At 36.7% G+C, this 16,474-nt stretch overlaps 1 protein-coding gene across 1 annotated transcript in view; it reads right to left on the bottom strand.

Annotated features, from left to right (window-relative positions):
• Positions 1-3,512: 3,512 nt before the first annotated feature.
• The window catches only part of LOC149211093 (serine carboxypeptidase II-1-like), a 51,454-nt gene continuing 38,492 nt past the window's right edge, over positions 3,513-16,474 (bottom strand). Inside the window, exons 2-10 of the mRNA XM_089399183.1 lie at positions 8,313-8,405; positions 8,057-8,142; positions 7,610-7,849; positions 6,854-6,927; positions 6,699-6,755; positions 4,754-4,843; positions 4,037-4,142; positions 3,795-3,948; positions 3,513-3,685 (exon numbers count right to left, since the gene is read on the bottom strand). Coding sequence (XP_089255309.1) covers positions 3,513-3,685; positions 3,795-3,948; positions 4,037-4,142; positions 4,754-4,843; positions 6,699-6,755; positions 6,854-6,927; positions 7,610-7,849; positions 8,057-8,142; positions 8,313-8,405 — 1,073 coding nt within the window. The remainder of the gene's footprint in view (positions 3,686-3,794; positions 3,949-4,036; positions 4,143-4,753; positions 4,844-6,698; positions 6,756-6,853; positions 6,928-7,609; positions 7,850-8,056; positions 8,143-8,312; positions 8,406-16,474) is intronic.

Here is a 16,474-nt window from a genome sequence, read left to right as displayed (position 1 = left end):
ACATAATATACCAGTGATATTAATACCACCAGTTTAACACCACAAATCATCACATAATATACCAGTGATATTAATACCACCAGTTTAACACCACAAATATAAAGCAGAGATTGAATGGGCACCTATTTTGATAGAAGGTTCAACATAAAACCTGACTTCAACCCAACGTTCATCCGGGCAGCATTCATAGTTTATTACCGCGTTATCGGAGAAGCGATACATTCCCATCACATCACAACATGTGAACGAGACATGGACAATGCCTTGGCAGCAATCTCCGCTATTGCTACAAATTCATCCATATTTTTATCTGAAGATCCACCTTCCATCATTGCCTCACTCGCTAATGTCTTCCACCGTAAAGCATTCATCCGTAGCGCAATGCCGCGCTCACTTTCCATGATCGTCCTGATACCTTTCTCTAATGGACACGAAGTCACCAAATATTCAAGACTCCGCTTGTCAGGTTCTGGACTATTCTCAGACGGACCTGCCACTAACTCCGACGTAAAAAATGGCGCACACAAATGTCAAGTGGAGCGCAGAAGGGTGGGCGTCAAGTTTGTGACAGGTGTGAGACGGTGGGCATAAAGTTTGTGACAGGTATGAGACTCTGAATTGCACATATGTCAAATGGACAGAAAAAGTGTAGACTAATGAACTGATTCAAAAGAAGGCCTATCGCCCTAAAATTGACAATGACATAGCAACATAGACTTACTTTAATTTTAAAGGGGTGTTCTTAATGGTACTTTCTAATATAAAAATCAAATTCATTTAAACTAGCATTTGCATCAGAGGTTGCAAAGGAAAGGCATAAATATGGGTCTTAATGGGATATCTTTTTTATGAATCATTGATTGCCCATAGATTTTGGGGATCATAGGATACCGAGGGATGAGCTGCTTCTGAGTAAGAGGATTGAGAATAAGAAGAGAAATCACATTTTTTATAAGAGGATTGAGAATAAGAAGAGAAATCACATTTTTTATATGCCGTAGCACTTACTGCACCCAAATTTAAGAGTTAAAAAACCTCATATCCTTGAAAAATTTCTACTTCAAAATCGAATGCATTGTTTGTGATTATGCCTATGGTGGTCATATAAAAAAAAACAAAGAAAAGCCTTAAAGATTACATAATGGCTTTAGATCCCAAATGGACTTGATGATCTTCATATAATGGATTTGGTCTATTTTATGCCTATGGTGGTCATATAAAAAACAACAAAGAAAAGCCTCAAAGATTACATAATGGCTTTAGATCCCAAATGGACTTTATGATCTTCATATAATGGATTTGGTCTATTTTGCATGCCACAATACTTAGGATTGAAGCATAGACCTGTTTGACTATACACATGGTGAGACTCATTTACAATCTATATAAGAAGAATCATACCCAAGGCCTTTCCAAATTCAATTACTATTTATAATGTTGTGCCATTAATATTGCCAATAAGTGTTGGAAAAAATTATGGTGTCACATGAAAAATTATGCATCTCAAACATAGCATTTAAAGTGCAACAAAACTGCTTTTTAATTTGATTGAAGTTCCATCTGCATCATGCAATCAAATTGTTATCTATAAAACCCTATCCCTATGGTTAATACAAAATCACATCATGATGTGATTTACATTGTATATGTCCTTTTTTTACCTTTAATTACTTTCTCTACTTTCTCTTTTTAAAGTTGATGTCAAATTATATTATGTCATGTGGACATGAAATATTATATTTTATTTGCAACCCATACGGAGTGAATTATTTGTAATATCAAGAACAAATCTACTTATCATACTAAGATTGAGATTATTGATGTTTTATAAAAAATTTAATTAATTAAAAATAACTCAACATGCATATTCATTTTTCATTTTCATTTTATATTATACCAAATATTACTTTATAAAATTTTTAATTTTATTTTTAATTTTAAATTTGATAATAAATGTTTATTAGCTTTTATCAACCCATATGTTAAACTATTCCAAAATAAATAAACCTAATTAACTGAAATACTACAAAAAGTTTAGGGTTTAAAAAATTTGCATTCCTTGAAATAGAATTTTGTGAAGTAAAAGGAACTACTTGCACTTAGTTACTTCTTGATGACTTAAAAAAGAATACAACTGTTTGTTTAAATATTAATCCTCATAATAGGGTCACATGGCAATAAAAACCATACTTATAAAGAATGACAGACATCTTGATGACTTAAAACGAATACAATTGTTTGTTTAAATAATTAATCCTCATAATAGGGCCACATGGCAATAAAAACCATACTTATAAAGAATGACAGACATCTTGATGACTTAAAAAAGAATACAATTGTTTGTTTAAATAATTAATCCTCATAATAGGGCCACATGGCAATAAAAACCATACTTATAAAGAATGACACGCATCGGCTGCCAAATAAGCAATAAAAACCATACTTATAAAGAATGACAGGCATTGGCTGCAAAATAATTCGCCAAAGTGAGCCTTCCTAAAACTTTTTTTCAAGGCATCGGCTGCCAAATAATCCGCCAAAATGAACCTTCCTAAAACTTTTTTTTAAGTAATTAAATTTTTTCAAGTAATTAAATAAGAATACAACTGTTTGTTTAAATAATTAATCCTCATAATAGGGCCACATGGCAATAAAAAACCATACTTATAAAGAATGACAGGCATGGGCTCCAAATAATCCGTCAAAATGAGCTTTCCTAAAACTTTGTTTCAAGGCATCGACTGCCAAATAATCCACCAAAATGAGCCTTCCTAAAACTTTTTTTCAAGTAATTAAATATTGTCCAATGATCTAAAATAAATATCCAGCAACAAATATATTTTCTATAAATAAAACAAAATACTGGAAAACAACCATCACAAAGCAAAAAAAGAATTTACAGAGTACATTGCTGGGTTGATGCTGAAAAATATTCTATTTCAATTTATTATGAAATATCCTGTTGGTGAAGCCATTAAAAATACCTTTTGCAATACCCTAAACTAAAGTTGACCTTGCAAGGCCACACAAATAAAACACTATTTATATTAGTGATAAAATTATATTTTTATCAGATAAAACTGGTAAGAAAAATATATATAAGTCGAATTTCAATTTTAGTGCAGATCACCTGCGCTAAATTTGTGAGAACTTGTCATGGAATTTATAATAAAAAAGTCAGTCCAGCCCAATAGAAGTTAAAAAAACACAAAATTCTGTTCATCCACAACTGCTTTTTCTTCAAACCAAATAACGCAACCCCACTAAGCGGTCTGACAGAAAATAATAGGGGTGCGGATTTGTCTACGTTGAAGTGGTTTCTCTTAAACTGTCAAAACTTTCTCGACTTCTTCATTCATGGTTTCTTTGGGCGGTTTAGATTTCTTAACATTCGCATTGTATTAAGAATTAACATTAGCATCATTAGACAAGAGCTCTGAAATCTACTCTCCTCGAAGTCAAGTCGTCAATTACTAAACCAGAGAGAATCATCTCTTATCCGTACTGCGTGACTACACAATCAAAGAGACGTGGAGAGCATCAAGATTGTGGGAGACGACATCCATCTCGGGGAAGATTATAAATTCCCCTCCAACATCGAGACAGCTTACAGATCCAAACAAGGTAGTCTCTACACTCTTGAATGCCTTGCTTTCTTTCTGAAAAATTGCCCATCTGAAGCACACTGAGTACATGCAACAAGCCTGAACACAGATCCAAACAAAGTAGTCTCGACACTCTTGAATGCCTTGTTTTCTTTCTGAAAAATTGCCCATCTCAAGCACACTAAGTACATGCAACACGCCCGAGCGCATAAGTTCCACCAGTTTTCCATTCAGAAAATATTTGAACAACGTTAACGCACGGTTGAAATTCCGGAACTTCATGCCCTGCTCCTCTAACAGTGGCAAATGTCAAACCCTTGTAAATCACAGTGTATCCGCCGACCTGCACCATTAATGGGAATACAGATCAAATCGATATTATCATCAGGATTTTATCGGTAAAATTAATGTGGCTGATTTGATTCTTTTACCTCGTCGCCATTAACCCACGGGTACCATGGAGTCTGAATTGGAAGCTTGAGCTCATCGATGGAGAGTTCTGTAGAGGTCACAGGGACCCTTGCATCTATGTCTCCGCTGAAAATACCTATAGGAGCTTACTTAATCCAAAATTATAGATGTATAATAAATTTAGTAGATCCAGGATTATAGATATCCTATTATATGTGGAGAAAATTATCTTTTTTGTTTGAATTTTTATATTATAATCATAAATAAAAAAAAGTTAGCATATGATGATCATTTGGTCACATCAATAACTATTTACATTAACAGTAAAGAGTTATGGAATGTCCAACATTAACTATATTACATATTAAGATTTATATTTAATTTTTTTTCACATTTAACTAATACAATTATAAAATTATTATATAAATTAAAAATAAAAATGAAACAAAGCAAAAGAATTATATACATTAATTAAATAATAAAATATATAAATTAGAGATATACATTAATTAAATAATAAAATATATAAATTAGATGCAAATTATCATTGTACACATTATTAACAAATAATAAATTATATAAATTGGATACAAATTATCATTGTACAAATTATTAACAAATAATGCATGTAGTGTATCATCCACATTTGCTTATGTAACTGTGCTATTAATAAATTGGCAATTGTAATTAAAATTCTCTTATATCATAACTGAAAACAAAATTGTTTTATTTCATACCTGAAAACAATTATCCGCAACCCACTTGCAATTAGTTGACGATAAATTGGTAAGACCGTTGAAACAGAATCCGCCCAAGGCAGAACATCACTGGTACGTAGTCACATGAAACTATGTTTCAGCAGTAAAGTGATAAATTCCAGACGATTCGAAAATTAAATTTGCCACAGTAATTGATATCATTAACTAGGTTTAAGTCTAAAGACTGATACCTGCACGAGGTCCAGCTATAAGGTATGTTTGTCACGCACCATGGCATTCGATAGAGTTTGCAAGTCTTTACATAGGGATTGAACAAAAATATTCGTATATTGAATTCTCTTTGCATGCATTTTGATTCTTAGACCAATGAAATATTCTGAATATCACAAGTCTCAGCTGAACTCACCATTATTCCTCTGAAATTAATGAACGATGCCTACGACAATTTTTTGTGCCTTAAAATTGTTGAAGCCAACTTTGAAATGTAATATCCTAAAATTAATAATTAATGTTAGCACCTTCATGAAAAATTAATATATCCCTCTAAACTAGTGCATTATTTTAACGGTAACAATCTGCAATTGCGCTCATCACAGTTTTAATAATAACTATTCAAAACTAAAAACTTGTGCATCATAGATAGTTATTACAAACGACACTACCTGCATAACTTTCGCCTGCTATGTAAAACTTTCAAAATATTGCAGAATCTATAACAGAAATAACGATAATTACAAACATTTTGAATATAAAAGTTGGTGTAATAGATTGGGTTTATTTTACTATATATCTACTACGTTTATAACTATTAAATTTCAAACTATTCTAAAATCTGCAATCTACATTAAAATGCACTAGCATTGTGAAAAACTTTGTAATAGGATGAGATTAAGGCCATAGCTTCAATGTTGGTTTCTGATTGCCCTGGAATATATTTCAGATTTGTAAAATTGTTCTGTTAATTTGCCCTTTGATGCAGGAGCATCTGGCTGACAGGACAAAGACAAAATGAAGGCGGTATCGTCTCTGAAGGGGACGGAGGAATTAACTCACTGAATGGATAACGTTCTTGTATTTTTTTTTACTTTTATTTCATTAAGTTGTCTAAGTTAATTTAGTGAACAATAATTAGGAACAGTAGGAATTAGTTAGTGTCACTATTCTAAACAGTTAATTTACCTTTGTTAAAAACAATGAACGACAATGAAAAGTTTGTATGAGAAATAACTGATGTAACTGATCGAATATAACTAACAACAGTTAGTAATAGTTTCCTAACATTGTTCTTAAAAGGGAGACAGAACACAATGTAAGGGTTCGACTATCAGAGAAATGAAAAAGGAAGAGTTGTAATTTTCTGTGCATATTCTCCTCTTCAACGTCCCTAAGACTGTTTTACGTTATTTGTGTGAAGTTACATTTGTTTTATGCATTGTGTAGACTGTTGGTAAAACCCTTATAGGTTATAATGCGACTGGAGTGATAGCAAAAACTAGAGGTAGAACGTAAGCACACAGGTTGCAGGCGGATTCAAAGAACGTGCGGTGGAAGACCAAACAAACAGACTTCGAGACCACATATATAAACGAAAGCCAAGAAGCCGGAATTAACGAGCCAAGACAACCAATTAAATTCTAAAATTGCCAGGTATGCGAATATACAGTCCATACAGTTTCATAATTGAATCAATATAAACGAGAAGATAGCATTCCGGACTCTTTATACATATATATTCTGTTCAAAACAAAAATAAAGAACCCGTTCCATAAGTATACTACCCATGCTCATGTCAAAGCGGGAACCAGACACAGTAACCCTCGACCCATTACAGTAACCAAACAGTAGTGTCAGCCTATAGCGGAGCTGTGTACAAACAGTGACTCGTAAAACATAAATACACCGACCCTAACAGTCATAGCATGAAGCCGAACAAAAACAACTAGCAAACAGAGAACGACACTACCCGTGTCCAGTTGGAGCAGTCAAATTTCCAGACATCGAAACCCTCGAGCAGCCATACCTGCAACGACAAACAGCGAACGGAATGAGTGCCGACAGTACCAAGAAAAGAGGATTTGAAACGTAACAAAATAAACAAATCACAGTTGGTTTGTTTACCTGACGAAGGCAAGCTGCGACTGTAACAACCCCACTAGGTTCCCCTGCTCACAAGGAGCCAAAACGTTAGGCAACTGAGGGAAAAAAGAATAGGCACTGATAGCATGGAACAGGCGGACTTACCCTGAGAGTGGCGGAGAAACCAAAGAAGTTTGACACCGTAATTCTGCCAGGCCCATGGAGAAGTCGAGCTTGGAACCGAAGGACCGTTACCAGAAGCAACACAACCAGTAAACGACTGCAACGACTGTGGGAAGCACAGGCACCGGAACTACATACCAAGTAGAAAGGAGCGCAGAGACACAACAACTGATTACCATCACACGACAACAACCGAAACTTGGCATAAAAAAGAAAAGAACCAAACCTTACCAAGTTGATATAACCCTTGCCAGACGAGTGGGAGAAATTTCTAGGTCGAATCCTGAACCAGGGGAACGCAACCACAAAAATCCACATCGAAGCCGCGAAGAACCGCCGAGAGTGCATAGCTCACAGAACCGGGAGAATGACAGAGTGAATAGCCTGGGCGCGATTTTGTGAACACCTATACCAAGGCGGGCTCGGGGAATCCCAGGGAGGGACAGTTGTCAAACAACCAGAGACCAGCGTACCAATCACAAGACCCATCATTAAATTCAGCGCCGGTTAATCGATCTGTATAGATAAAAATCTCTGTTTAATTATTAATTTCCTATACACCCGCAGCGGAATACGTTGGAGGCGTATCACGTGGGCTGGCCCCATCACCCTTACCTTTGCCTTTTTGGATGCATTCACTATGCACCTGGGAGCAAAGATACTGTAAATATCGATATTTCCCATTTCTTTATACACTTGATTTTCCAAAAGTTGGCACACTGATTCATCGAATTTTGAATTGGTACAGTTGTTGATTACTTGCTCATAGGTTTGACTGGATATCAATGCATGACTCCGTGCGTACTGATATGTTCCGAGAAAATCTGTGTCACTATTCATTACGCCATTCCCCACCTGCATAAATTGAACGTGCAAGCTTCAGATTGATTGTGTACATAAGTTTCCAAATATGATAATTTAGCACCATGGCATTCGATAGAGTTTGCAAGTCTTTACATAGGGATTGAACAAAGATATTCGTATATTGAATTCTCTTTGCATGCATTTTGATTCTTAGACCAATGAAATATTCTGAAAATCACAAGTCTGAGCTGAACTCACCATTATTCCTCTGAAATTAATGAACGATGCTTGCGACAACTTTTTGTGCCTTAAAATTGTTGAAGCCAACTCTGGAATGTAATATCCTAAAATCAATAATTAACGTTAGCACCTTCATGAAAAATTAATATATCCCTCTAAACTAGTGCATTATTTTAACGGTAACAATCTGCAATTGCGCTCATCACAGTTTTAATAATAACTATTCGAAACTAAAAACTTGTGCATCATAGATAGTTATTACAAACGACACTACCTGCATAACTTTCGCCTCCTATGTAAAACTTCCGGAATTTATACTGTGGAAACCTGTTGAACCAGTTTACCAGGAAAGCATACGATTCTTCGGCTGGAATAGAACAAAAACCCAGTTAAAAAGTTTAGATTTCGCGGCATCGCTTAACATGCAACAAGCCCGAGCGCATAAGTTCCACCAGCCAGAGTAACTATCCAGAGCAGTTGCAACGGACACCCTTGAGCGGTTGCAACCGATTAGCTATCCAAAGCGAAACGCACGGGCAACTAAACACGTTTGACTCACCAGCGATAGTAGTTTGTACAGTTGGGAAAGCTAGCAACCGTCATGCAATTCAAATCGATGGATCATCTTAACTCAATCATCTAACAAAATATCTAATGGTACAAATTATGACACGGAGGCATTTAGGATAGTTGATTTCAGAGGGAACACCTTACGGCATAAATATATCAAATCTATTTACACAGTTCAGTAAATCAACACAATAAAATCTCAACTAAATCTTTAAAATGTAAATCTTTATTTAAATTTGAGCTTTTAAAGAAAATAATTTTAATCTCTTTAAATTTAAAATAAATCTAAAATTTAAATTTAATAAATATAAACTTCAAATTTAATAAAACAAAGCATGAATACCATTTGGTTAATTTAGACAAGATTACTAGACCCAAGGCTATGGATGGTTGGGCCGACATAAAGCTATTTGGTGGGGCATTTCTCGTAAAATCACTATGGCGGGGACTACTTGGCACACATATTTGGAGCGAGATTATTAAGACAAAATATTTTAAGGAGATTAAGATTTGTCACTGGTTGAGAGAAGGAATGGTTGACAAGGCATACGGATCTACTATATGGAACAACCTTAACAAAGTTCGGCACTGGTTCATAGAAAGGATATGCTGGCACATGGGATCCGGGAAGGACATCATCATTGGGATGGATAATATCCTTGGGGCTGAACTGCACAGACATTACACTAGGGAACCCACCCACTGTCTTTACACTAGGGGTATTATATTTTTTGATCAAGCCATTCGCACTTGGTCAGGTAACAGGCCGATCTGGAAAGAGGCGGAAGAATTGGGTCTGAGGGGGGACTTGGCCGACAGCTGGAGGAACATTGTTGCTAAAATCCAGAATGTTGGGATATACAAATCTAATCTGGGAGATCAGATTGGGTGGGATGATATCATTAAAAAGGGTTCCATCTTGGTTGCGGATACTTACAATTACATCTGTTGTAGCACATATGACTACCATGACCATTGTTGGTTCACTAAGTTCTGGAATGTACAAATCCCACACAAGATTATTTTGTACACTTGGTTAGTTTGGCAAAACAAGACACTCACTTGAGAGAACTTGAGGAAGAGGGGTCTACTAGGACCGAGTATTTGTGTGTTTTGCTAGCAGGAAGAGGAGGACAATGTCCACATTCTCTTAAGATGTCCAATTGCAGTTCAGATTTGGCACGGTTTGTTTGTCATTCTTTCCTTTGCATACATTAACCATTGTTCCATTGATACATGCTTACATTGGTGGAGTACCCAGAATAGGCATCAACAAGCCATCCTAATGCTCACCTTCTGGGAAATCTGGAAAGCTAGAAACAACATTATATTTGAACACAAATATCTCAGTGTTGATAGGATCATAGATAACATAAACAATGTGATGGATCCACTGCAATGGCCACTGTCTCATCCACCTATGTTGTCTCAAGGGACAGATGATCCTTATATTACATACCCTGTTGGTTTTTTTGACGGTGTAAAACAAGGTGGCAGATGCAGTTGCGAGATTTGGATATGCATGGACAACAACACACAATATAGAATCCACTCGAGGGTGGAGAGGGGACTAACATGAAGGCAGAGGCTATGGTGCTTTGGGGGCTACTCTGGTTCGCGAAGTTTACTAGATATCCACAACATCAACATATACGGAGACTCCCAAGCCATCATCAATCATATCTTGGGATCCTCACACATTTCACGTCCACATCTCCAGCGCTGACTGATGGTAATCAAGAACCAGCAGGACACTCTATTAGGCATATCCATACAACACTTACATAGAGAACACAACACTGTTGCGGATTATTTATCTAAGCAAGGTCTCCTCGACTCATTGGAGGGGTTTCATATCACTCTGGAGGTGGATGGATGCGCGATAGATGCAGGTATTGCGCCATTTCCCTGACCATTGTCTCCACTATTTTTCATTATTTTTGTTTCTTGTTTTGTGTCCACTACAGGCTGCATAGCGGGCACATGTTTTTATCATATATTTGGACTATATCCTGGATGTTTTTTATATCACTCATTTTTTGTTTTGGCTATGGCTTTTATTATGGAGACATGGAATGCATTTTCTTTGGACAACGACTATTTTGGAATTTCTCTTGGGGTAGTTGTATATTGGGTGACAATATACAGTTCATATGAAGCATCTAAAGGAGCACAATGTACTGATTTTACTGACTATATAATAAAATCAATGTTTTTCCTTTTGAAGAAAAAAATCTAACTAATTTAATATAAAGAAATAACAAACCAACTTCATAGAATTTCCAAAACTAATCAAAATTTGTAAATAAATCAAACATAAAATTTAATAAATATAAACTTCAAACATAATAAATTTAACTAATTTATTATAAAAAAATAAGAAACGATATTCTCAAAATAATCCAAAACTAATAAAAATTTGCAAATAAATCATAGTTTATAAATTTGATATTGGATGACTTTACAATTAAGTTGTACAATTTATAGGTTACTCATTAAAGTAATTATCTTTTATGCAAAAAGTAATCGATAGCAATTATTGAATGCTTGAAAAAAATCATAAATCTAACATTGAAACACATTTGAATATGAGGAAGGGAAGTAACCGAAGTAATTAATGGACTAGATAACCTTGAAGCAAAATAGAGATAGGTGCATAGATAATTTTGGATGAAATGTTAGCCCAACATCATTGTTTGTTACAAAAGTTAAGAGTTTATTGAAATGTGTTTGTGCACGTTTTATTCCATCTTTAGCTTATAAGACAAAATAAGGAGTAGAAATTACAATGTCTAGTATATTTATATTAAAAAATAAATAATCTATGGTATAATTTCTATGTTAGAAAAATCAAATATGATACAAAGTATCCCCATCTTAATCGCTTTTGCAATGAATTCATATGTTATCAAATATCTACTAGCAATTACCCAAAAAGGTGCAAAGATACATCGAAGGAATTAGATACACCGAAGGAATTGATCATGCCTATGATGTTACTGCAAAAATGTTAAATTAAAGAAAAGATAACAACCTAAAGGGTGGAGGATGGAGAGGAGGAAATGTGTTCAAGCTTGCAATAGTCTCACACTTGTGTCAATGTCTGTCTGCCAAATGTTGCTCGAACCACCTAGCTAAATCATTTTTTTCCAATCATACCACTACATCAAAATCTTATATACATATTATATCCAAGCTATAACATGTAAGGTAATGAGGAGAAATATTACCATAGGTCCTCGTGGGCACTGGCGCACAAAAAATGTAATTGCACAGAGGAAATGACTAAATTCAGTGTGTGTTGATAATGAGATTAAATAAAGAGCATCTTTCACTAGAGTGACCTTCAGATTCCATGATATTATGCAATCAACATAAAGAAGGGGGTTTGTTTTATAATTTTATCTATCTCCTTTTAAAAATTTTAAATTAATTTGGAGCCATTAATTCCAGTTTTAAATTTAAATTTAACTTTTGTCTAGCAAAGATTTGTTGGAATTGCAAATTTATATGGTGTGTTTTACACAATCCAAGTGTCCAAGTAAAATTTCAAGCCACTGTATCCATTTATGCGTTCAAAAATACAATTTTGAAAATGAAAATTTACACATGTTATATGCATATATAGAACCAATATGGACCCATTTTGAACAGGATTAAAGAGGTGCATGCTTTTTTTCAAGTTTTTCACTCTAAAAGAGGTCCCATGGGATATCTTTAGCCTTGTGGACGTTAAAATTTTCTTTCTTTCTTTCTCATCTTTCCAGAAGTAATTACAGTTGCCTTTGCACAACTCATGCGGGTCCCACAATAACGAGTGACCATGTAAGTTAACCATAGTTAAGAATCCTTTATGTCAAGGATGGCCATTCCTAAACAAAAAAGTACCCAATAACATCTGAGGTTGAACATGATTTAAGGATGGAAGCAAGAACATACAGTAGACGGGCAAGGTGTCGAGAGAAAGTAGGAACAATCGAGCAGACAAGGAGGAGAGCAAAAAGAAGTTGAGGGCAGAGACAACTGAATAGAACTAGCAGTGGGAAAAATGGGAGAGAAGATAAAAGCAGAAGACAGAATGGGAGAGGGGGTTGGCATCTAGCAGGGGTTAGAAGTGTAGAAGAGCAATGTCCCGAGGACTTGAGTAGTTGTGGAATGACCAGAGCTAGACCCGGTCAGAGGTCTAAGGCATCATGTGGCTATGGTATTTTATGTATCTATTGAAGGGATTTACGCTTGATGCATACTATAACAAATCTTTATTAAGTTGATATGAATGAATGAATGAGATAGTTTTCATGGCGTTATGATCAATTGTATTGTTCTAGTCTATAGACCTGTTCAAAATTTTAATTAATGGCCTTTTACTGGATGAATATGGTAATTGTAACAACATAATGTTATGATGAATGATCTCGTTAAGCTACTGATAAGTTAGCATCTAGATTACCATTGATATCCCTCTAATCCTTCTTATTTCTGGTCGCGACATGCCTCGGGTGAGACTCCTTTCCCCTTGGGTAAGGTGAAAATGTTAGCGTTGGCCTAGACTACAGTGAATCCTTGTTGGTCCCTTGTGCATGAACCCAGGGTCTTTTCCCTGATGACATTTTTGTGCCAAAAATGGTTCCATTGTCGGGGCCTGAAATCACAAGAAGAAATTTGGAATATGGTGTCAAGGATATTTAAGAAGGAGATATGGGACTGGTGGGATAATCAGCTGGATCGATTTGTGTCAAAATAGGCTATGCTTCGAAGCCAATCTAAAGCTAAGGTGAACGAAGAAATCTTGTACTATGAGGTTGCGAGTGATCAGTACGAGATCTTCTGGTGTAAATTTCTGGAAGAGCTATACAACTGGCTAAGGAGACTAAAAGTGAAGAACCGGCTAGAAGGACCTACACCATCGCATCGTAATTGGGTCCTCGCAGATCTCGTGACGCTCCAATGCTTAGATAGTGACTTGACGAGAGCAGTAGATTTATGGGTACAGAATACCATAGAGGGGTACATTGTCGAGTTCACAAAAAAGAGCTATCAATCTTTCTCGAAAGTGGATGTGGTGTTCAGATCAGGGTCGAGAGGAAAACTAGTGAAAGAGGTACCTTTTTGGATTAAGATGTTGATGGTGGAGGAAGGGTTGATACCTTTACATGGAGTAAGTATGGTAGCATAAAAACCTAGTACTAGGTGAAGGATCTAAGGGATAATACTACCATTTGGGGAACTTGGATGTTGCTGAAGGAATGGATATAGAAGGATTGTGAAGAGCTAGAGATGTCAGAGCGCAAAGGAGAGCATTGATAGTGAAAAAGTCGCAGGAAAGAGCGGTACAGGCATTGAAGGAGAGACGTATCGGACCCCACCAAGCAGGAGCGATGTCAAAGATTCTAAAAGTGGGAAATAAGATGAAAAATAACCTAGAGCAAGAGAGGGATGTCAACAAGATGAATGGGAGCCAGGAGAATGACAAGAACCCTCCCTCCTAGGTTGAGGGGAAGATACCAGAAGGAAGAAATCCCAACATTTACGAGGAAGAGATGGAAGATGAGATGTGTGATGTGCTAATGAGATTGTTCGCAAATGATGATACATCAAATGAAGTTCAGCAATAAAATCCCCAAAGTTTAGGTAGTGTTCACCCCGACCTTCCCCTGGTGCTTTACAATAACCCTGATAAAATTGTTGCTAAGTTACTTAAAGTGATACGAGTACACAGTGGGCATGATAGATATAAGATGATCTTTGATACATATAATAGTAGTGGGCCTAACAGTATTAGTAACCTTGGATTGCAAGGATCTCAACAACCCGGAGACCAAGGATTTGTGCTCCTAGAACATACTTGAATGAGAATGACAGGATCCTTTACTAGATATCCAGAGTTCTCTGGTAGAGGGAATGAAGATGTGGAACATCATTGGTACCTATGTGAAGCTATATGGAGAGCCTACTAAACACAGGACAACATGAAGTCGATTGAGTTCCAGACTACATTGAGGGAGAGAGGGCTAAGGTGGTTTATCAAATGGGCAAAGATGAATTAGAATCCCTCTGTGGACAACATCAAGAATAGCTTCATTCAAGAATTCAAAGCACCGCAAACAGATCAGCAAGGACTGTCATAACTATGGGAGATCAAGCAAAAGGAAGGAGAGACTACTTGGAAATTAATGCAGAGGTTCAAAGATGAAATCGACAAGTTAAGCTATACAATAGATCCTCATAACTAGAGGGAGTGGTTCATTAAAGAACTCCTACCCCTTACTAAGACACCGTTGATGCAACAGAAGATAGAAACTCTTGAAGATGCCATGGAGCAAGAAACACGCATAGAGGCCATGGAAGGATACCCCGATGAGTATCGAGGAGGAATGGGATCTCAAGATCCATAGATTATGGGCCTCCAAAATTAGATCGCCATTCTAACAGAGAAACTAAAAGATCTACAGCTAGTTTGACCGGTGAGACCCAATGTATGGTGCACTCACTTCCTAATAGAGGGCCATGTAGCGACTGAATTCCCAAGACAAAGATGCACAAATAGTTCATTGGGCATTGCAGGATCATCAAGGGCCCCGCCAATAGCAAGTTTTGCAATGGTATGATCGAAAGGAGCATTCTCAGGCCGAAATTCACAAGACTATTGTGAAGTCTGTAGAAACTATGGATATCTACCACTAATATGTCCAATATTGCAGAAGTACTACAATGTACCCAACAACAATTACTATGAGTTATGTGTATGTAGGACTCACCACACCGATCAGTGTCAAGCGTTAAACGCCTTAGCAGAACAACTAGACAGGTCAACATTCAGAATTAATGAAACTGGTCCTGGTGGACGGGGAGGAGGTATGACAGGAGGAAGAACATGGGGTAGAGGACCTGTAAGGTGCTACAATTGTGATTAGGAGGGACATGTCGCCAGAGATTTCCCACTCCCAAGAAGGCCTTGGTGCTCACAGTGCTGGGTCAATGCACATGCCACAAAATATTGCCCCAAGTTGATTGCAATATGGGAAGAAAGGACCAGACAACGAGGAACTAACTTGGTCAACGCAGAACCATGGACCGTTGACACTCCCTGTTGGATAGATAAATCCCCTCTGCGGACAGAGGCGATCCCACTAGCCTAAAACAGAACTAGCCACAATCAATTCACGCTGCCACGCAAGTTCCTAGTTGTACATTAAAGGTGAATTAAGAAGACCAACCTGGAATCCAACGCTATAGTTGAAGCAGAGTTGGTATTCCCGCTCCCTCGCTCCGGCAGGTCACAATCCTTGCAATCCTTGCAAACGGACACCTGCACATGCAAAGGAAGAAACAAATACAAGCATAAAATCCACCAAGGCACAACTATATTTCAGTCAGAAAGGAAATAAATCAAACATCACTATAATAGACAATGAGATTGGAACTATAATAGCAGTCGTTCATTAATGAATAATAGACAGGAAAAGTTACAACCAAGGTTCTGACGTTGAACCTCTCCTCTGGCTGGGCGAGCAACTATATGTGTCTTGCGATGTACCTCCTCTCCGGCAGCATAACCTCTCTATGCTTCACTATCACTCATGACAAGCGTAACCACAACTAGCATTCCTTCAAAAACTTTAGAACTCAACAACTAGCTTGTCTAATGCATGAGGACAGATATTTATAGATGGACAAGGGAGAAAGATTCGATGAACCAGGACACTCATTGTGGATTGGCATTATCTCTGAAATGCCACTGTGGATAGATGTCAAGGATAGATGATGACTCTCGACCTCTATCAGATGGATTTTACCCTCAAAAGACTTCGTGATCTGAAGAGAAAAAGCAGATGGGCGTGCGTTTGTCAAAAATCATTACCAAAC

The sequence above is a fragment of the Pinus tabuliformis genome, chromosome 1_2 (genome assembly GCF_031772625.1).
Source record: "Pinus tabuliformis cultivar Carrire ecotype Pingquan chromosome 1_2, CPIR1, whole genome shotgun sequence".
In the NCBI taxonomy this organism is placed as follows: domain Eukaryota; kingdom Viridiplantae; phylum Streptophyta; class Pinopsida; order Pinales; family Pinaceae; genus Pinus; species Pinus tabuliformis.
The sequence above is the reverse complement of the archived record's forward strand: the minus strand, read 5'-3'. Positions and strand labels throughout refer to the sequence as shown.